This window comes from Oncorhynchus tshawytscha, linkage group LG20, assembly GCF_018296145.1.
Source record: "Oncorhynchus tshawytscha isolate Ot180627B linkage group LG20, Otsh_v2.0, whole genome shotgun sequence".
Lineage (NCBI taxonomy): Eukaryota > Metazoa > Chordata > Actinopteri > Salmoniformes > Salmonidae > Oncorhynchus > Oncorhynchus tshawytscha.
Window position 1 is genome coordinate 8,685,315 of NC_056448.1, and position 22,853 is coordinate 8,708,167.

The following is a 22,853-nucleotide window of genomic DNA, read 5'->3' on the forward strand; positions in this document are numbered from 1 at the left end:
CTTGTAGGAAGCAATCACTCCCCCATTGCTAACTACAAACGATCTATAACTGGGATAATAACTCACTAACTAGCAAAGGATATGAACAAAATGTGCACAAGTGGCATATGCTTTTTCTTTGATCTCAAAACAATCACATCTACTCATGACCATGACCTGCTGTAAACACAGTCCAGTTGAAAGTAAACAGCACAGATCCATATATGGCAATGTTCTACTTGCATATAGGCCTACTGCAGTTCTGATTGGTTATGCCGCACCGGTCTGTGAAGAGTACGGGCTGAGTCTTGCTTGTCAATGCAATAGAATCCTATTCCGATGCGTTCTGCCTACAACAAAATCTCTTGCATAGTGCGTTTTGTTTCAGTATGTTTTATTGAAAGTGGCTAATATTGCGTTGATTCGAGGGACACGTTAACTAACAGGGAAAACTCTAGAAAGTTGAGTGAAGCTGCGCGGCAGTCTCCGGGCTACAGCGTGAAGCTTAGAGGGAACATTGCCCCTGACACACAGCTACTATGTACCCTGCACACACACACACACACACACACACACACTAACAGGATACAAATAGGCTAATACACACACAGACCCTCCTAAGAACGGTAACAAACATACGCTGATGCACGCACGTAGGTGCACAAATCTAACAACCCCATATTGTGTGACCTATAAGAAGTAGGTGGGGTAGAAAGGTGGGTCCCCACTGTCGATGCAGAAAAAGCTCAGTGTGTCTCTCAGTGATGTAGTGGTGTATTTGGTCAAATGGTGAGAGACAGAAAAAGAACACTATTCCAAAGTGTTCTTTTTCTGTATCTGGTCCTGCTGTGATGTGTGTATATCATAGGAGATAGATAGAGGACTCTAGTGCACAAAAGCCTGCTTCAGAATGGGCAGTGCCGTTGATGATTGTCAACATGTTGAAGTAGTCAACTGGATGAGACTTCCTATGGGTTAAGGAAGGATCACATAATTCCCATCTAGGTCATCAGGAGGGATCAGTTAATGAATTATACTATTGAGCAAACCTTCCATAACTGCAGGTGGCAGTATGCACCCTTTCAGTTTGTTTACCAACTCATAGAAGTAGTGGAAGAAGAAAATGTACTACTTCAATTTGGAGATGGCCTCAATGGCGCTGCCCAAGCAGATGCCATAACGGGACAGATACAATGTTGCGTCCTCTAACTATCTCTATGGTGAACATTCAGTTCCTCATTGAAAGCAGTGACCACACCAAAAGAGAAATAATACATTGTCATGCCTTTTTTGGAGAAATGCACCATTTATGCTACAGAGACTGAGGATAAAGCTGTTAAGCTGCCCTGACATAAAAAAAAACTATTACTGCACAGGCATGCACATACAATAAGCCTCTAACAGAATACCTTGTTATAGCTGACCGTGAGTGTTATCAAAGTTGCTTTAGTGTGAATATGTATAGAAACTGCTTCGCCAATGGAAATCTTAAGGTTAATTGCCTAACCTCAGTTATCTGATATTATGAGTATCATAATCATTATATCATATATCATTCGCTAAGGATCGCCTACTCTCGGAATTAGCCATCAAAAGCGTCTGTCAGAGACAGACAGGTAGAGTGGCAAATTAGGGGAGACCCTCACCTTGCTTAAAAAGAGCCACTCTCCCACCCTCTGGTTATTCTCAAGCATGGTTCACTTCCTCACGCTCTTGCGAGCAGGGGAATGAGGTGAGATATATCACTTATAATATCAGAGAACCGAGGTTATGCAAATTCTCTTTCAATTATTTGTTTACGATATCTCAGATGTGGGGATACGGCCAACTCCCATAATGCAAAACATGCTCTCCAAAGCCAGGGTGGCCCCAACATCAGCAACACCCTGAGTTCCCGAAACTAAGGGAGTACGCACTGAGAAGGAGACTGGGCATAAGGGACGTGCCCCCCCCTTAGAGATGACACAACAGTGAAGGGTAAACTATATCACTATCTGGGCCTTGGCAGCCCGAGAAAAACGGCTATTGGACCTTAACAATGATTAACCTTCTCTCTGTCCCAAAAAAATCATGCAAGGAGCATTGAACCATTGAAAACAGAGCAGGAAGGAACAATCTGTTGACGCCTCGATTACCCCGACATTGCATTTTGGTACACCAGAAGTCCATTCATTTCAAATGGAGCGCTGTGTTTTCCGTCCAGCACTGTGTTGCAGAGGCAGTTGCAGTGCGTTCTGTGTGGTGCATATGTTGGATTTATCGAAAGTATGTGTCAATCTATATGCGTAGATGACTTGACAAAAATGGTAGCAGAAGGTGAATGTTGAACTTTTGTTGCGCACATATCCAGATGATGCTGCGTAACATTTTGCGCAATGACACTGACCGTGTGATCAAGGCGTAAGTCATACCACTTCTCCAAGAAAAACGCAACAACTGTTAGACAGAGAACGTGCATAAATGGCTGGCACTCCTTTCCAAGAGTCGCGGGCCTGTCTCTTTGCTCGAAGATGAGGGGAAGGCCCTATTCCCGTGCTCCGTGTAGCTAGAAGAGGGAAGGATATGCAACATATAGGAGAGAAAGAAAACATCATCACCACATTTTTCCTGGATGTGTCAGCTCTTCCACCCCAAACGGTGTGGTCTCCGTTTTTGGGATGCGGTCTCCTAGGGCCCTCAGAAGGTCATCGATTCTACCTGGCTGCAGCAAGTCAGTCTGGATAGTTGCGGGCGGCAGGCTCTATCAGGACACTGTCACTGACTCACCCAATGATAAAGACAGGGATATGGGCGATACTCTCTGCTAGAGCCAATAAGATATGCTATAGGCCTAGACTACTGTTGAGTTGAGAGTTCTGATAACTAAAGACAGTTTAGAGTTGTTTCTTTGTCTTTTCTCCTTTGTGTTGTTCCCGCGATTGTATTTTGGAATATTGCGATAGGCCTTATTGAGATAGGACTATTTTAAATGTGTTTCACTGACATTCCACACCTCAACAATCAGCTAGACCAGGGACAGGCAAAAATCTGAACACTATCTTCAGGGGCCACAGTGGCTCCTGTTTTTAGTTTTCACATACAAATGGTATATATCCAAACTCAGAATAAAATAGGCTGCACAAAACTAACATGGTAGAACGTTTATTTTGATTGCCGATTTTCTGCATTTATCAGAGTCCCATCACATGAATTGATTTGATATGTGTCCATGTAAAAAAAATGACTAGGGAAATTGTTATTCTTGCAAAGCATGCAAACCCGACATGGGTGAAAACACCATCAAATTAAAGCTGACAGTCTGCACTTTAACCTCATAGTTATTGTATCATTTTACATCCAAAGTGTTGGAGTACAGAGCCAAAACAATAACAAATGTGTCACTGTCCCAACACTTTTGGAGTTCACTGTATTTCCAATACATGTGAGAGAAATACTGCCCATATCTGTTGATATACACTGAGTGTACAAAACATTAGGAATACCTTCCTAATATTGAGTTACATCCCCTTTTGCCCTCAGAACAGCCTCAATTCGTCAGGGCACGGACTCTAGGTGTCGAAAGCGTTCCACAGGGATGCTGGCCCTTTGAGACTCCAATGCTTTCCAAAGTTGTGTCAAGTTGGCTGGATGTCCTTTGGAAGGTAGACCATTCTTGACAGACACGGGAAACTGTTGAGCGTGAAAAACCCAGCAGCGTTGCAGTTCTTGACACACTCAAACCGGGGCGCCTGGCACCTACTACCATACCCCGTAAAAAGGCACTGAAATCTTTTGTCTTGCTCAATTACCCTCTGAATGGCACACATACACAATCCATGTCTCAACTGTCTCAAGGCTTAAAAATCATTTGTTAACCTGTCTCCTCCCCTTCATCTACAGTGATTGAAGTGGATTTAACAGGTGACATTAATAAGGGATCATAGCTTTCCTGAACAGCTTCTATTCCCAAGACATAATACTGCTAAATGGCTAACAAAATGGCTATACGGACTATGTGAGTTGACCCTTGTATTTTATTTTTGCAATCTCTATGCACAATCACAGGACTCTACACACTCACTGACACTCCAATACACTTAATTTACTCACACACAACATGTACACACATTTATACTGACGCTACACACATGCGCACACACACTCACATACACTACATTACCAAAAGTATGTGGACACTTGCTCGTCAAACATCTAATTCCAAAATGATGGGCATTAATATGGAGTTGGTCCCCCCCTTTGCTGCTATAACAGCCTTCACTCTTCTGGTAATGCTTTCCACTAGACATTGTTGGAACATTACTGTGGGGCCTTGCTTCCATTCAGCCACAAGAGCATTAGTGAGGTTGGCCACTGATGTTGGGAGATTAGGCCTGGCTCGCAGTCAGTGTTCCAATTCATCCCAAAGGTGTTCGATGGGGTTGAGGTCAGGGCTCTGTTTAGGCCAGTCAAGTTCTTCCACACCGATCTCGACAAACCATTTCTGTATGGACATCGCTTTGTGCACAAGGGTATTGTCATGTTGGAACAGGAAAGGGCCTTCCCCAAACAAAGTTGGAAGCACAAAATCATCTAGTATGCCGTAGCATTAAGATTTCCCTTCACTGGAACTAAGGGGCCTAGTCTGAACCATGAAATACAGCCCGAGACTATTATTCATCCTCCACCAAACTTTACAGTTTGCACTGTGCATTGGGGCAGGTAGCGTTCCCCTAGCATCTGCCAAACCCAGATTCGTCCGTCGGACTGCCAGATGGTGAAGCGTGATTCACCACTCCAGAGAACGTGTTTCCCTTGCTCCTGAGTACAATGGTGGCAAGCTTTACACCAGTCCAGCTGACGCTTGGCATTGCGCATGGTGATCTTAGGCTTGTCTGCGGCTGCTCGGCCAGAGAAACCCATTTCATGAAGCTCCCGACAAACAGTTATTATGCTGACATTGCTTCCAGAGGCAGTTTGGAACTCGGTTGTGAGTGTTGCAACAGAGGACAGACGAACACTACGCGCTTCAGCACTCGGCGGTCCCGTTCTGTGAGCTTGTGTGGCCTCCACTTTGCAGTTGAGCCGTTGTTGCTTCTAGACGTTTCCACTTCACAATAACAGTTGACCTGGGCAACTCTAGCAGGGCAGAAAATTGACAAACTGACTTGTTGAAAAGGTGGCATCCTATGATGATGCCACGTTGAAAGTCACTGAGCTCTTCAGTAAGGCCATTATACTGCCAATAATTGTATATGGAGATTGCATGGCTGTGTATCCCTTGCACATTGTAAATATGGTATTGAAACTGACCCTGTATATAGTATGCTACTTACTTCTCATGTTCTCATTTCTATTTCTTGTTTGTTATTGTTCTACCTTATGTTATTTTTAGCACTACATTGATATTGATTACTGCATTGTTAGGTTTAGAGCTTGCAAAAAACACATTTCACTGTAGGCCTACTTGTGCATGTGACATTAAAACTTAACTTTAACCTAATTCTCCTAAACCTGCTACGAAAAGTCAATTCTGGAAAAAGCTGGATCTCTGCTAGCCATGACCCTATAACTCTGATTAAGGGGAAAGATTGCTCAGAAAATCGGCGTACGTTTACTTCGATTATGACCTTACGCTAATTATGACAAACAGAGTAAGTGTTTACTTGACTAAATGTCATAACCGGCCTACTGCCATAATCAGTTTAATATCGAATTATTATTTCAAAGTTTAAATCATGCTCTCTGTTGTAGTAATTTAATTATTTCTGTAGACAAGAGTAATTATATAATTTGAATATTCAATTCAATGTACTTTTAAGTAGCCTAATGCACGCGCCTCCTACACTTTATGCTATTGTTTCAAGTCAGCACCCACCCAGCCAGTGAAGGTAACAATGTAAACCGGTTTCCTAGCAACATCTGTCGCTACCTGGCCATTTTTCATCCTCACCATTCCATGCCTTACTGTTCGAGCGGCTGTACTCAACCAAACACCAAATCAAGATGATAAGAACACTCACCTGCAATATGATAGAAATTCGTTACTGCAATTCTCTCAACGCGCTGTTGGATTTCCTGGAATTTGTCAAAATACACGCAACACGGTCTATTGGCTATGAAATTGCTTTACTATAACCAATAACACCTACATCAAATGACAGGCTACCCCAGTAAATGTGCAAATAATTCTGCATCTATCAACGTATTTTCCTCCCATAGCGGCAGTGCTGTCAAATCATCGAGTGTCCTGTCGGTTCACTGTCTTGCCTGATCACGACTCGCACCGAAAAGAGGAACACAATTATATATCCCCAAGACCTATCTGCATCATGTTCGGTTGACATAGCCTATTTGTCCGGCCATTCTAGTCTGAAACCCGCGAATAAAGCCAGATTAACCTAGCTACATACTTCAACGGACACCACGATGCTTTCATGACATTCCACTTATTTGGATGTGCACCTGCTGTTTCCCCTTTGAGAATAAAGCTGACAGCGAATGTTCATTCTGTCTCTCTGTGCTTTTCAATGACAAAGACATCGGACTCGAAACATTCTCCTTCTGGAAAATTACGTAACAAATTACCAGTTGTGGTCGTAGGCTACAGGTTATGTTCCTAGCCCATCCACATCATATGTCCTGTAGTAGGCTAGACAGAAAGCGCCCCACAGTGGCTATATACTGTAATCGCAGACCTGGACTGTGCCTCTACAACGTAGTGTGCAATTATGTGTACAATCAAAGATTATGGATATACTGACAAAATACATGTCTCTCCGCCCTAACAATGGGAGTCGTTGTCCCCAAAGCGACACAGTGGGATGTCTAGCTCCCGCCTATCCTTTCTTTGGTGGACACATCTCATTATTTACAAATTTGATGGAAGGTTGTTGATGTCAAGCGCCTGTATTCAATGGAGTGCGATGCTATGCTACTAGCCTCATGCCATGAATAGGCTTTGCATAGCGATTTCGAGAAAACTCCGGTATAAAGTGTTATCAAAGTTGCCGGGATGTCACTTTTCTTACTTATATCAGTACACTCTTAACTTAAACATTACGAAACTTCTAAATAAGCCAATATTTTTTTGTTGTTGACCAAATTAGACTCTGTCATTGACCTCCGCCGAGTTGGGCCTCTATCTTCCTCTTCCTCTCTGAAATAAAAATCTGTATTGCTGGTGCTATGTATTGGCCATTGAGAGTCTTTAAGGCCACCGGTAGGACATATTGGCAGTCCGCAATATAGGAATGAATGGAATTCTACAGTATTTCAATGAAAGGACAAAATTACAACAATTATTGTTGTTGAAGTGGGGACAGCAAACATTAATAATTATAAAAAAACTATACTATAGGGATTTAATTTGTATTTATTTATATATTTGTATGTTTAGCTCACATAATATAATTGAAAATGATGCATCAAGGTGTCTGTAATAGAGTAAACGTAGCAGAAAGGAATGTAGACATTAATAAAAAAACATTTATATAGCTTCCACCGGTGAGGGAGGCTTGGTGGCTACAACACAGCACCACCTATCAGTCATTTAGTCTAAGAGTGAAATCCCTACTACAGCCCTTCCCAACAATCCAACAGACTTTGCAGGAATCTTACTAGAATCCCCCCCAGAAGCAGCCCAGTGCAAATATTTATAAATGTATACAAAATTACCCAATTTAGTCATTTTAAATATTACACATACAAATTATACCCATCCACAAAAAAAATTTTAAATTATATTTGGAGGAAACACCATAGACCTGGTGACCGTGTCAGCGTGCATGCGCCTGGCCTGCCACAGGAGTCGCTACAGCGCGATGGGACAAGGACATCCGGCCAGCCAAACCCTCCACTCACTCGGACACGCTCATGGGTCTCTCCCTCCACTAACCCATGTGCGTCGCCTCATGGGTCTCCCGGTCGCGGCCGGCCTGGGTATCGAACCAGCATCTGAAGCAACGCAGTTCTCACTGCTATACAGTGTCTTAGAGCGCTGCGCCACTCGGGAGGCTCCATCCTGTTTTTAAATGCTTATCAATTGCCTTGCACAAAGTATCAAAATACAAAAATTTAAATTCTACTTAAACAGGACTCTTAAAGAATTGAATTGAAATGTTAATTGTATTTTTTGATCACAGAATCAATGAGAAAAAAATGGTAAAATAATGTTAAGTGTTAATTATATAAAGCAGCCCATGTAATCATCTGCCAGAGAGTAGCTACAATCGGCCAGAGCCCCAAGTAATACATTTGGGCCAGATAACTCACACCGGAATCAGCCTGCGCTCAATCCCCGCATCCTAGCCATAAGTAATAGTGCCGAAGGCGGCCCAGACTCGAGCCACATGACGTCGGCCAAGTCTGACTTTCAGCTGGCAGAGTCTGACTGTGCTAGCTGGGCAGATGGAAGCCACTCCTCACTAAAAGGCACAAGACAGCTTGCTTGGAGTTTGCCAAAAGGCAACTAACCAGAAACAAGAGTCTCTGGTCTGACGAAACCAAGATTGAACTCTTGAATGCCAAGCGTCTCATGTCGTGGAATATTCTAATCAAGTGAGAGACTGTCATTTCTTCAAACAATCATCTTTATTCAATATCGATCAATTATTGCAATAATGAGGCTGGTTGACCCCACACCCTTGGGTGTTGGACCGAGAAACCCAACCTTAACACAATTGCAAAGTACTATAAAGCTGACACTAAAAATTCTTAGTCATGATTGGGTCCAACCATCCCATGCAGATTGGGGCATCATAAGCAACTCTAGGTTAATCCGGTCATTATCTGCATAGGGTTGTTGTCGTCATAACCCAATCCTGGTTTAGTTTCCAGATGCAAGGATGATTTTGAGACAATGAGGGATTGTTCTACTCCTAAGCTAGCCCTAGTAAACACATGATTGTCTATGTAATGCAGTCTTTAACTCATTTGTCAGCTCAAGCCATCTCTGGTGCCAATACGCCAAGATTAGCTGCAGGGCTCTAGAGCGACCATAAAAACACAGACATTAGCATTAGCATAGAAAACACATACATTAGCATAAGAAATGTCTTACTGTTAGTGAAATATGAATTGTTAACCATTAATATCAAATAAATTAGGTAAATACATAATCTTTCCCTCACACAAGTCTGGAGGAAACCTGGCACCATCCCTACGGTGAAGCATGGTGGCAGCATCACGCTACGGGGATGTTTTTCAGCGGCAGGGACTGGGAGACTAGTCAGGATCGAGGGAAAGGAGATTCTTGAAGAAAACCTGCTCCAGAGTTTTTATTTTGTCATTATGGGTTAATGTGTGTAGATTGATTTAGGAGAGCGAAAATAATCATTTAAATCCATTTTAGAATAAGGCTGCAATGTAACAAAATGTGGAAAAAGTCAAAGGGTCTGAATACTTTCTGAATGCACTGTATATAGTCTTGATAACCCACAGAGACCCAGGTGTTGTAATAAAGTAAGCGTTATTTATTGAAAGAACAGTACATTTTAGTTCCAGTGAAGTTCATGTCAAGTCATTCATCGCCAACTGCCAAAAAACACTACATGGCCAAAAAAACTGAAACAGTGTAAATACTGTAGAAATTCCATGCATTACATACAATAAGACGTTGCTTCAAGCAATGTCCATTTGTGGAGCAGTGTACTTGTGTGTAATATTTCAAATGTGTGCTGGTTTCAATTTTTGCAGGAAGTCCATAGTATACTAGGAAGAGAGGGGGGTTAGGTACTGATGTAATCCTTCCCTTCACAACAGAATTAACACAAAATAATGTTCAAAGGAGATAAAATATATAAAAATGGAAAAAGGCAAGCAACTTCAAATTTGCTAATATACAAGGTTTTTGTAAAAGATTTTCAAGTAATGATGGAACTGGGAAAAACAATGGCTTGGGCAAACATGATTTTTTTTATTGAACGTTGTAGGCTATCAAGATTATTATATTTTTAATGCACCAGGAATAAACATTGTAATGAACACAATTAAATGTAATAAATACAATTTTATGCAGTGTACGAGGAATAAAAACATATCAAAACGATGCATAAAAATGTATACCTAGACGGAGATGGCAGTGGACCATTCCAGATGGGTAAATGTCTCTGCTGGATATTAGGATGTTCTGCCATTCATATTGATCCATAGATGGCTGATAAAAATAAAAAATAAAATAAAACAAATAAAATCGACATAATTTACCTGAATATGGAAAGTAAAGCATATATTATCTCTTTATAACGTCTAAAAAATTTAACGACTTTACAAATCTGTGCATTTCTAAAAATATACTCCTCAAAATTGTGAGCTCTTCCAAACATATAGAAAAATATCCCAGAGTTTTATGTGTAAAAAAGACTGTGGGTCATGTACAAGTGATCTGTGATACAGAGTTAAGAGCAGGTTGACCTTTATTGTCATGAGTTTTGCCCCGGAGGCAGAACTGAACAGTTTCCGCTAGATGTTCCAGCTGCAAAGTCAAATTTGGCAAAATAATAAAAATGTATGAAAACAAAAATGTGCTTTTTGGTCTTCATTTTTAAAAAAAATTCAACTTCATAATCATCATCTCCAGCACCACCTCAACATCAAACATATGTGAAAATGGCACATTTCTATGTTTTGTATTAAAAAACCTAGAGGAAGATGTTTCCAATGACATCATCAACCAATTAGTAGACAATTGGTAGGCAACGCCTACTCACAATTGGTTAAAGTCCCACGATGCACACTGATGTCGTCATCGGAAACACTTATCTTCCTCTATATTTTTTACTACAAAACATAGAAACGCATACATTTCATATATGTTGATGTTGGGGTAGTGCAGACGATGAATACGAAGTTGAAAAATGTTGAAATGTCCCTTTAACGTTAGGCTTTAGGGTGAGCAGTATGGTTAAGGTTTTAAATCAGATTTTATGACATTGTGACTGTGCCAGCTAGTGTGACCACTGCAGAGCTGCTCGAGTCATCTCAATAAATGCCAACCGACGAGTTAAGAGAGAACAATCAGGGTTCTTTATCCAACGACATCACAGAAAACGGTGATATTTATTAATCTATAACTAGGAACAGGAGTTTTTCCTGACCATGCGATCTGACCAGGAAAAGCCCTAGACCCTACCTATGGCGTCATCTAATAAAAACATTGCTATATGTTGGCAGAGGAGCGTAGAACGTGGAACCTCTTCAGGGTCATGCGAATGGAACCCAGGTCACGGTTTACGCTCTCTAGACGCTTCTCTAAGGCCACCTGAGGAGTAGGGGAAACAGTCATTTAGCTGGAATAGCATAAACATTCACACATAGGGTACACAAAGATCTTTGTTTTAAAGTAATATCCCCATCTATACTATTCAATTACCTCACACGAGTCCATTTCATCAAACAAACACGTTCATGACAAAAGAAAAGATCACATTTAGTCTAGGGATGCACAATCTATCGGTAAGCATATCGGAATCGGACGATATTAGCGAAAAATGTAAACATCGGCATCGGCTTGATGTCTAGTTTAACGCCGATGTGAAAAACCGAAGTCAAAGCTGACGTGCACACCTATATATACAGTTGAAGTCGGAAGTTTACATACACCTTAGCCAACTACATTTAAACTCAGTTCTATTTAACCAGACCAGAGGACATTTCTCCAAAAAGTACAATCTTTGTCCCCATGTGAAGTTGCAAACCGTAGTCTGGCTTTTTTATGGCGGTTTTGGAGCAGTGGCTTCTTCTTTGCTGAGCGGCCTTTCAGGTTATGTCGACATAGGACTCATTTCACTGTGGATATAGATACTTTTGTACCTGTTTCCTCCAGAATCTTCAGAAGGTCCTTTGCTGTTGTTCTGGGATTGATATGCACTTTTCGCACCAAAGTACATTCATCTCTAGGAGACCCAAACACGTCTCCTTCCTGTGCGGTATAACAGCTGCGTGGTCACATGGTGTTTATGCTTGTGTGCTATTGTTTGTACAGATGAACATGGTACCAACAGGCATTTGGAAATTGCTCCCAAGGATGAACCAGACTTGCAGAGGTCTACAATTTCATTTTGAGGTCTTGGTTGATTTCTTTTGATTTTCCCATGATGTAAAGCAAAGAGGCACTGAGTTTGAAGGTAGGCCTTGAAAAACATCCACAGGTACACCTCCAATTGACTCAAATTATGTCAATTTGCCTATTTTCTGGAATTTTCCACGCCGTTTAAAGGCACAGTCAACTTAGTGTCTATAAACAATTGTTGGAAAAATGACTTGTGTCATGCACAAAGTAGATGTCCTAACCAACTTGCCAAAACTATAGTTTGTTAACAAGAAATGTGTGAAGTGGTTGAAAAACGAGTTTTAATGACGCCAACCTAAGTGTATGTAAACTTCCGACTTCAACTGTAGGTAGATGATGTAATGACGCCACGAAAAATACAGTGCTACACAGAACAAAAACAGAAAAATACTAAGCGCGCACTTCCAACAACTAAACAAGTTCAAGTCGAGCAGTCAGAAAATTTCAGCGAGACAACTCAAAAGGCAAAATCCATTAACGTCAAGATAATGGAATTCATTACCCTTGACAATCAACCGTTCTCTGTCATGGATGATGTTGGCTTTCGCCGACTGATCGAGCACCTTGAGCCCCGGTACACACTACCAAGTAGGCGCTATTTTTTGGATGTTGCCCTACTGGAGTTACACAGTATTGTTGAAATGCACATCTATGAACTACTGCTATTAGCTTCACGACTGACATTTGGACCAGCGATGTCAGCCCCATGAGCATGCTGAGTCTGTCAGTATGCTCAAGAATGTGCTGGTTCTCATACCGCTGCTGCCATTTCAATGGCATTTGAGAACATCTTGGAAACGTGAACACACTCCTAGCGCCATTCTAACAACTGACTGGAGAAATAAGCTCATCAACTGCGTCTGCAGCAGATGTGATACCCTCTGTCCTGGCATTGAAACGCCTGCTCAACAAAACTGCCGACACAGACCGTGGGGTTAACTTGGAAAAGTACTCTACTAGAGGCTGTGAACAAGCAATTCGGTGGCATTCTCTCTGAGCCTCTTTACTGTGTCACCACCATGCTCGATGCTAGGTACTAGGACCGCTACTTTGATGCAGACAAGAAACAGGGTTTACGTGAAATGTTACAGACACAGCTGGACAAGATGAAAATGGACAGAGTGACAGTGCGCACCGAGGAAGAGGAGCCATGACAGAAGAGGCCACGGACAGACAGAGCTGAAACTTCACTGCTTGACATGTATGATAAAATCCTGATTGAGACTGAACAAATTAACAACGAAACAGCACAGCAAGTAAAATAAATAGGTTTTGAATATGTTTTACTGGTAATGGGGACATACGTAAATGCCAACAAAATAACTTTGTTGTCAGTGTTTCAACTATTTAACTGTACTAGAATGCTTAAAAGGCCGCTACCATTTTAAATATCTGTATCGTTTCTTTTTTTGGCATATCGGATGTCGGCCAAAAGTTTCATATCAGTGCCCTAATTTAGACCCAATCACGCCTCACTAATATGTAACGAGGCCCTGCATGGTTTGGTGTGTGTGACTGTGACCTTACCTCATCTAACCTGGTCTGCAGGCTCACCCTACCACCAGATCCAGGCATCCGGCTCAACGCTGACTCAATCTGCACAAAACACACCCAAATGAATGAATTACATAAATAAATAAATATATAAACTAACCAACAATTTCACAGCACTAAGATTAAATCAGATGAACCAAGCAGGCAGGCCGCGCTGCGCTGTGTGTGTTGCCCTAGGCAGAGGCGGGAGGATACTTAAGGCTGCTGCAGGGTAAAGGGAAGGAGAAAGGAGTTAGCACCCCTCAGTCATAACAGAGCAGGAGAGGCAGGATCGTGGACTTCAGGAGACAGCAGAGGGAGCACGCCCCCATCCACAAGAGATTGAAAAACAGCTTCTATCTCAAGGCTATCAGACTGTTAAATAGCCATCACTAGCCGGCCTCCTACTCATTTCATTTGTACATATCATATTCTAGTCAAATCAATCCTATTCAACTATTGCTGTAATTATACACTGTACTATCCTAAAGATATACTAAATATTCTATCCACATACTCTCCATATATCCCACCACATACACATATATATACAGTACCAGTAAAACGTTGACACACCTACTCATTCCAGGGTTTCTCTTTATTTGTACTATTTTCTACATTGTAGAACAATAGTGAAGACATCAAAACTATGAAATAACACATGAAATTATGTCGTAACCAAAGAAGGGTTCAACAAACTTTATATTTTATATTTGGAGATTCTTCAAAGTAGCCACCCTTTGCCTTGACGACAGCTTTGCACTTCGCGTCATACCCAAGACGGCTGCAATCGCTGCCAAAGGTGTTCCAACAAAGTACTGAGGAAAGGGTCTGAATACTTACGTTTTTTAAGTTTATCCGTTTTATTTTCAATATAAACTCGCAACCATTTCTAAAAATCTGTTTTTGCTTTGTCATTATGGAGGTATTGTGTGTATATTGATTAGAGAAAAAAACAATTGAATACATTTTAGAATAAGGCTGTAACATAACAAAATGTGGAATAAGTCAAGGGGTCTGAATACTTTCCGAATGCACTATAATTATACTCTGGACTCTGACATTGATTGTCCTAATATTATATATTTCTTTATTCCATAGTTGTACTTTTAGATTTGTGTGTATTGTTGTGAATTGTTAGATATAACTGCACTGTTGGAGCTAGGAACACAATCATTTCGCTACACCTGCAGGGCAGCAGGTAGCCTAGTGGTTAGAGCTTTGGGCCAGTAACTGAAAGGTTGCAGGTTGCTGGATCGAATCCCTGAGCTGACAAGGTAAAAAGCTGTCGTTCTGCCCCAGTTAACCCACTGTTCCCCGGGCGCCGAAGACGTTGATGTCGATTACGGCAGCCCCACGCACCCCTCTGATTCAGAGGGGTTGGGTTAAATGGGGAAGACACATTTCAGTTGAATGCATTCAGTAACGTCATGCTAAATGTGTGTATGCAACCAATAAAATATGATTTGATTTAAAGCAGTGCAAATAAAAACACAAACTCATCTCTTAGCCCCAGTCCCTTGGAACTCCCAGTAGATTTGAAAGGGTTTGGATGGATATGCTAATAATGGTCTGGTAGGCCAATTCCATTACATTGCTTATGGTCATGCAATCTTTACAGATCGACTGGCTGTCTCTGGCTAGGGGTTTAGGTATGGGTAAAAAGGCATTTTATGCTTGGTCTTGTTGATATTGTACATCGCTAGTGAGCGGAATGTCCTCTCTATTGTGAGGGTCTAGATTAATAACAAAAGCCTTGTAACAGTCTGTCTCACCTGTTGTTTCTCCATAGTGAGCTCGTCAAACAGCCTCTCAGCGTCGGCCAGAGAGTGGAGGTCTGTCCCGGGGTCCTGGAGGTCTGAGCCTAACCCCCCAGCCCCCTGCTCCTCCCAGCCCAGCCCACACACCCCCTCCTGGGGCTCAACACTGCCCGATGACTCAACTGAACCACCAGATGACCGCTGAGTGGCTGGAGGAGAGAGAGGGCAAGAGAGAGACGGTAGTAGTGTCCCCCTTGGCATTTTTCCTATTTTGTTGCATTACAACGTGTAATTTAAATGGATTTTTATTTGGATTAGTGAAGTGAAGTTTAAAAATTACTTGTTTCAAATAAATAAATAAATAAAATACAAAACGGAAAAGTGGTGCATGCATATGTATTCACCCCCTTTGCTATGAAGCCCTTAAATAAGATCTGGTGCAACCAATTACCTTCAGAAGTCACATAATTAGTTAAATCAAGTCCACTTGTGTGCAATCTAAGTGTCACATGATCTGTCACATGATCTCAGTAGATATATGCCTGTTCTGAAAGGCCCCAGAGTCTGCAACACAACTAAGCAAGGGGCACCACCAAGCAAGCAGCACCATGAAGACCAAGGAGCTCTCCAAACAGGTCAGGGACAAAGTTGTGGAGAAGTACAGATCAGGGTTGGATTATAAAAAATATCAGAAACTTTGAACATCCCACGGAGCACCATTAAATTCATTATTCAAAAATGGAAAGAATATGGCACCACAACAAACCTGCCAAGAGGGCTACCCACCAAAACTTACAGACCAGGCAAGGAGGGCATTAATCAGAGAGGCAAGAAAGAGACCAAAGATAACCCTGAAGGAGCTGCAAAGCTTCACAGCGGAGATTGGAGTATCTGTCCATAGAACCACTCTAAGCCGTACACTCCACAGAGCTGGGCTTTACGGAAGAATAGACCGGAAAAAGCCCTTGCTTAAAGAAAAAAATAAGCAAACACGTTTGGTGTTTGCCAAAAGGCATGAGGGAGACTTCCCAAACATATGGAAGGAGGTACTCTGGTCAGATGAGACTAAAATTGAGCTTTTTGGCCATCAAGGAAAACTATGTCTGGTGCAAACCCAACACCTATCACCACCCCGAGAATATCATCCCCACAGTGAAGCATGGTGGTGGCAGCATCATGCTGTCGGGATGCTTTAACCGGCAGGGACTGAGAAACTGTTCAGAATTGAAGGAATGATGGATGGCGTTAAATACAGGGAAAGTCTTGAGGGAAACCTGTTTCAGTCTTCAAGAGATTTGAGACTGGGACAGAGGTTCATCTTCCAGCAGGACAATGAGTCTAAGCATACTGCTAAAACAACATTTGAGTGGTTTAAGGGGAAACATTTAAATTAGAGGTCGGCCGATTTCAAGTTGTCATAACAATCAGCACATCAGCATGTGTGGACGCCGATTACATTGCACTCCACGAGGAGGCTGACCACCTGTTACACGTCAGTGCAGCAAGGAACCAAGGTAAGTTGCTAGCTAGCATTAAATGTATCTTATAAAAAACAATCAATCTTAACATAATCACTAGTTAACTACACATGATTGATAATATTACTAGTTTAACTAGCTTGTCCTGCATTGCAAATAATCAAATGTGGTGCCTTTTAATTTATCATCAAATCACAGCCTACTTCGCCAAACAAATGATTATTTAACAAACGCATTCGCGAAAAAAGCTCTGTAGTTGCACCAATGTACCTAACCATAATCATCAATGCCTTTCTTAAAATCAATACACAAGCATTTTTTTTTTTTTTTAAACCTGCATATTTAGTTAAAAGAAATTCACGTTAGCAGGCAATATTAACTAGGGAAATTGTCGCTTCTCTGGCGTTCTATGCAAGCAGAGTCAGGGTATATGCAGCAGTTTGGGCCGCCTGGCTCGTTGCGAACTGTGTGAAGACTATTTCTTCCGAACAAAGACCGTAATTAATTTGCCAGAATTTTACATAACATTGAAGGTTGTACAATGTAACCGCAACATTTAGACTTATGGATGCCACCCCTTCGATAAAATACAAAACGGCTCCGTATTTCACTGAAAGAATAAACGTTTTGTTTTCGAAATGATAGGTAATTAATATGGTAAAATCCGGAAACTAAGGCCCGTATGTCTGTGTGTTTATTATAACTAACTGAGTGGTGGTAGGCAGCAACAGGCTCGTAAGCATTCATTCAAACAGCAGCTCTTAGCAATGCTGGGATGCACAGCGCTGTTTACGACCTCAAGCCTATTATCAACTCCCGAGATTAGGCTGGCAATACTATCGTGCCTATAAGAACATCCAATAGTCAAAGGTATATGAAACAAATGGTATAGAGAGAAATAGTCCTATAATAACTACAACCTAAAACTTCTTAACTGGGAATATTGAACACTCATGTTAAAAGGAACCACCAGCTTTCATATGTTCTCATGTTCCGAGCAAGGAACTTAAACGTTAGCTTTTTTACATGGCACATATTGCACTTTTACTTTCTTCTCCAACACTGTGTTTTTGCATTATTTAAACCCAATTGAACATGTTTCATTATTTATTTGAGAATAAATAGATTTTTATTTATGTATTATAGAAGTTAAAATAAGTGTTCATTTGGTATTGTTGTAATTGCCATTATTACAAATATATATATATAAAAAAGAAACAAAATTACAATAAAAAAAGAATAAGAAATAAACAAATCAGCATCGTCTTTTTTTGGTCCTCCAATAATTGGTTTCGGTGTTGAAAATCATAATCAGTCTACCTCTAATTTAAATGTCTTGGAATGGCCTAGTCAAAGCCCAGACCTCAATCCAACTGAGAATTTGTAGTATGACTTAAAGATCGCTGTACACTAGCGGAACCCATCCAATTTGAAGGAGCTGGAGCAGTTTTGACTTGAAGAATGGGCAAAAATCCCAGTGGCTAGATGTGCCAAGCTTATTGAGACATACCCCAAGAGACTTACTGCTGCAAAAGGTGGCTCTACAAAGTATTGACTTTGGGGGGGGGGAGTGAATTGTTATGCACGCTCAAGTTACTTCTTGTTTGTTTCACACAAAAATATTTTGTATCTTCAAAAAATCTATTCTAATTCCAGGTTGTAAAGCAACAAAATAGGAAAAATGCCAAGGGGGGTGAATACTTTCGCAAGCCACTGTATTCCACTGAACACACTAACCAGGTGTCAAGAGTGTAAAACATTGCTTCTTTTACCTTCTGAAAACAGTCTCTTCTTGGGGCTGGAGTTGTGGAAGGAGTGGTGTCTCTGGTCTGATGCCACGTCAAACCTGAAACGGACAATCACAAACCTTAACTCTGAGGCTAAAACATATCAAACACGGTAGGGAAAATGTGTCAGGAATAATGAGACAATAGCTGGAGAAGACACACCTGTAAGGAACAGGATGAAAACAAATCAAGGGTGCACAGATTCAGCTTAGGACCGGTCCTGTCGTCCAGGGGTACTTAACCCGTACCTGTTGTGTAGCTGCTGTTGTCGTGGTGGTGGGTTGCCAAAGGCAGTGGAGTAGTTCTCTGTAGGACAGCGTTTGGGGCTGGATTTAGCCGACTGAGGCGTCATCAGGGTCTCTCTCTTAGCTAGAACATAACACTAGATAAGTTCAAAAACCCTACACAATGAACTACACAAGGAAATAGCAGTGAAAATGACATGACGCACTGGGTGTGGTAGGGGGGAAGGTGGCCCTCTGGGCGCGGGGGGGCAGAGAGGAGGACCTGTGGCCTTCTGGAGACAGACTTCTCTGGGCTCTCAGCAGACACACTCCCCTGAATGTCCCAGACGCAGCCCTTCCAGGAGAATCCACACCCTGGGGAGGTCCATCCCTGCCTCCATTCAGACAGACCATGCCTCTTTCAGATCCGGACACACCACTCTCCTGTCCAGTCCCGCCCCTGTCCTGTGTTGGTGGTTCTCTGTGGTTTCTCTCTACGAAGCCAACAGTGGGCCTCCGGCTGCCCAGCCCTGCAACACAGACAGATACATAGAGACAGCTAGTTAATAATAATCGTGTCCCCTTCGGGGAAATCTGTCTTGCATCTCAACAAACACCACCACAGCATCATCACATAAGTTAAAGTATATAGCTCAAAAACAGACTAACAATCAAAAGACTTCAGAGTAGACTAGAGAATCAAACACGTCCTCTAGCTTTTAGAGAACTTTCTTAGAACTGACAAGATCATGTTAGTTTGCAAAAATCACTCAATTTTCACACGACAGAAAAGCTTAAAATGCTGGTTTCAGATGAACTAAAAAAAACATATCCAAAAGGCTGAGGGGAGAATACAACCTCCAACTTTATGACTGGAGCCAATGACTGAGTTATGCTATACTGTTCCAGCACCGTGCTGAGGACGGAGTGAAGAGAATGAGTTGGTGAGTAAGCGGAGGGCCTACTGTGGGATGAGGAGTGTGTCTTACTGGAGGCCAGTGAGAGTGAGTCAGAGGTACTGTGGCTGGTCTTACAGGGGGCCCGGTCCTCAGTGGTTCTGGTCTCATCCAGCTCTATCAGGGCCCTCATCAGTGGGGTCAGAGGCCCCCGAGTCTCCCTCACAACCTCACCCCTTTCCTGCTCATGCTCTGGAGGGGACAAACACCTACAGGACAAAACAGGACCCGGGTGAGTTAAACTGGTCCGATTTTTAATCAGGGTTAAATCAAGGGGATTAAAAGGAGGTATTCCAAAGTTAACACTGCAACCATACCTCCTGCTGCCAGTGTGGTCTGTAAAGTGGCCCGAGCTGCCTGATTGGTCAGTTTGAGGGCAAGGGGACATCCTGTAACTCTGCGATTGGTCAGTTTGAGGACCGGGAGACTTCCTGGTGCTGTGTGATTGGTCGGTTTGAGGGCAAGGAGAAATTCTATAGGTGGATTCTGGTTGCCAAGGGTGTTTGCTGGGCGAAAGCAACAGGTCCGGATGGTGGTACAGACTGGAGAGGGATAACAGTAACAACAGCTACAGTCAGTCAGAGAGACAGGAGAGGGTTAAAAAATAATAACGGCTATAGGTCAGACCTGCTTTGGGACCTAACGGAAGCACAACATGTATGCATACGTGGAGGAGAGGAGACCATACCCAGCTCCAGAAGGCTGTGTGTGGTTGTGGACAGCCTGGCGACTCCTGGTCTGGTTCTCATGCTCCAGCTGATTCACCTGGCTCTCCAGCTTACAGACCACCCTGAGGAGGCGGGCCACAGACAGATACAGGAAAGAGAGTGTGGGTGATCGAGACATGTCAATTACAGGATTGCCACCGGTGCTGGGACAAAACACACGGATAAAGAAAAGCTGGCACATGATACATCTATTCTTTGTTTGCCAAAATAGATAGTCACACCAAAAGAGAATAACTCCTCTCTCAGTCAAAAGGGATTCTTCAATCTGTCACTCTTGGCCCGTATCCACAAAACATCAGGGAAAATGTCCTAGGAATCATGTTAAAAGCTGTTTTAAGACGACAACAAAAGCTCCCAGCTCAGAGGTTTTAGGATCATTTTAAGACTGTCACACAGGGTTATCGTCTGTAGATGGCTGTGCAAAGAAAATCTATTAAATCCTTTTAAATCTCAGGCTGTAACAACAAACTGTGGAATTAAGTCAAGGGGTTCGAATACTTTCTGAAGGCACTGTAGGTAATTCAATAATCAAAAAGAACAACATGTTTATTTATTAGCCTCGTGGTTCTAAGTATTTAGGCATGTCATATAAAATATAGGCTACATGTGAAATCATTTTGAAAAGCGCAAGAGATACTGTTGCATGTAGGTCCAGATTATTTATGGAGTGATCATATAAAAATATCAAAACATTTTAACACCACCAAAGCAATTGCTTGTGGCATGGGAACCACTGACTCACTGCATTTCTCCATTGTTAAAAACCCTTTCTGGTAACTTAACAGGTTAAGACAGCTCATGAGCTCTCCTAAATATCTGTCGACTAGGTGGAACTGGAATTTAAGACTAAAGAGGCTTCATGCATAGCTTTTATTTTGAGCCATAAGAGTAGGAGTGAAGTCTCTATTCTCAGCACTTACGACACATTTTCTACTCTGATGTACATTGTGGATACGGCCTTTCTTCTCCTCCTGCTCCTCCTTTTGACCATCTTTGCTGTTTGAGAGGATGGCTACGGGCTGCTGGTGGGAGATGGGTAGGAGGCTTGACCAAATCCGTACATTCAATTATATTTTCTTTTTTAAAATCATGGGCTGGAGCTCCTTGTGTGGTGTTGACTGTGTTTGTTGTGACTGTCCTGTTTGTGGATGTTCTGACAATTCTAAATATAAAATCACCCCAAAAAATGTGGTCACTCTGGTAACACTGGAGGTGTCAAAAACACTCAACAACTGGATGTCCGATTTGGACAAATTACATAACTCTGAAAGTAATTGAAATACCCCAAATAGTATTTGAACCCAGGTCTGATCATGACAAAGACATTTCGAAGTAAATATCTTCACATTTTCTCTTTGAAAATACAAGTAGTTGAATATTGGAATGTGTTTGGAAATACACTTGGAAAGTATTGGCATCTATTTGAAAATACTCAAATACACAAGACGCTTGTATTTGAAAACACCTTCAAATAGAACTAGATTTTCGACCACGTTATTTGAAAATACTCAAATAGGGCTATTTTTTAACCCAGGTCTAGTTATGATTTATCTAGCATATCTACCTTGTAGATGTTGGTTTTCAGGTCTTGGTGTTGGATGCTTGATGTTACCTTTTTAGTTCAGAAACCTGCTCGTTGGCATCAAACAGCTTGTTCTCTGTAGACACCAGGTTGTCCTGTTGATAGAGAACAAAAGGTTAGAACCAGAACAATGTGTCACCTGTTATTCTTGAGGTGGAATAACACCGAAAAGGACAATAGATTATACTAATAGAATAGTTCCGTTACCTTAACCCCCCCGTGGTCTTTCTTCAGAGAGTCATACTCTCCCAGAAGCTAGGGAGACAAAAACACACAACCCCTGAGTCATCATGACCACACACACCGGAGTGTGTCTATTAAACCTTTGTGCTACAGCCAACTAGCTTATTACAAGGTCCCTTGCACACATCCAGCGGGTACTGAAAGAGCTGCTCAAATAAGAGACTGGTGTAAGAGACGTAGAGGTACTGTTCTCCAGATGTTCTGTAGGACATCTCCCAAACTACAACACCTAGAAAGTAGTCTTTCCCAGAGGGTCAGAGACCAGAGATTTCAGTTGGTTTACTTAGCTAGTCTGGTATAACATCAGAACTCACGTCCTGCAGCATCTTGTACTCCCTCTCCCTCCTGGCCTCCTTATCTTGCGTTTCTCTGCAGGCGTTCTCCAAAGCCTCCTCTAGCTGCCGGACCCGGGTCCTGAGGCGGCCGGCCGAGGAGTCCTTCTCCCTGCCTGACTGCCTGCTTTCGTCCAATCGCTGCTGCAGGGACGTTGCCGTGGAGCAGGCTGTGTTGTAGCGCTCTGGCCAGTCAGCCTGAAAG

General features: G+C 42.1%; 2 protein-coding genes across 6 annotated transcripts in view; both read right to left on the reverse strand.

Moving 5' to 3' along the window:
* LOC112219634 (membrane-associated phosphatidylinositol transfer protein 2) overlaps nt 1–6,459 on the reverse strand; it is a 77,131-nt gene extending 70,672 nt beyond the window's left edge. For all 4 annotated transcript variants that reach the window (XM_024381075.2, XM_024381071.2, XM_024381074.2 and 1 more), the window contains exon 1: nt 5,979–6,459. The gene's annotated coding sequence lies outside the window, so the exon portion shown is untranslated. The remainder of the gene's footprint in view (nt 1–5,978) is intronic.
* Nucleotides 6,460–9,405: 2,946 nt separating this feature from the next.
* LOC112219633 (M-phase phosphoprotein 9) overlaps nt 9,406–22,853 on the reverse strand; it is a 29,730-nt gene continuing 16,282 nt past the window's right edge. The window contains exons 12-23 of one of the 2 annotated variants that reach the window (XM_024381064.2): nt 22,631–22,846; nt 22,281–22,328; nt 22,104–22,168; nt 20,452–20,553; nt 20,081–20,305; nt 19,842–19,972; nt 19,035–19,337; nt 18,832–18,952; nt 18,569–18,642; nt 15,334–15,527; nt 13,553–13,621; nt 9,406–11,215 (exon numbers count right to left, since the gene is read on the reverse strand). In XM_024381064.2, the coding sequence (XP_024236832.1) occupies nt 11,114–11,215; nt 13,553–13,621; nt 15,334–15,527; nt 18,569–18,642; nt 18,832–18,952; nt 19,035–19,337; nt 19,842–19,972; nt 20,081–20,305; nt 20,452–20,553; nt 22,104–22,168; nt 22,281–22,328; nt 22,631–22,846 (1,650 nt within the window). In that variant the 3' untranslated portion in view covers nt 9,406–11,113. Of the gene's footprint in view, nt 11,216–13,552; nt 13,622–15,333; nt 15,528–18,568; nt 18,643–18,831; nt 18,953–19,034; nt 19,338–19,796; nt 19,973–20,080; nt 20,306–20,451; nt 20,554–22,103; nt 22,169–22,280; nt 22,329–22,630; nt 22,847–22,853 lie in introns of both variants that reach the window. The other variant, XM_024381063.2, reaches the window with a different exon arrangement.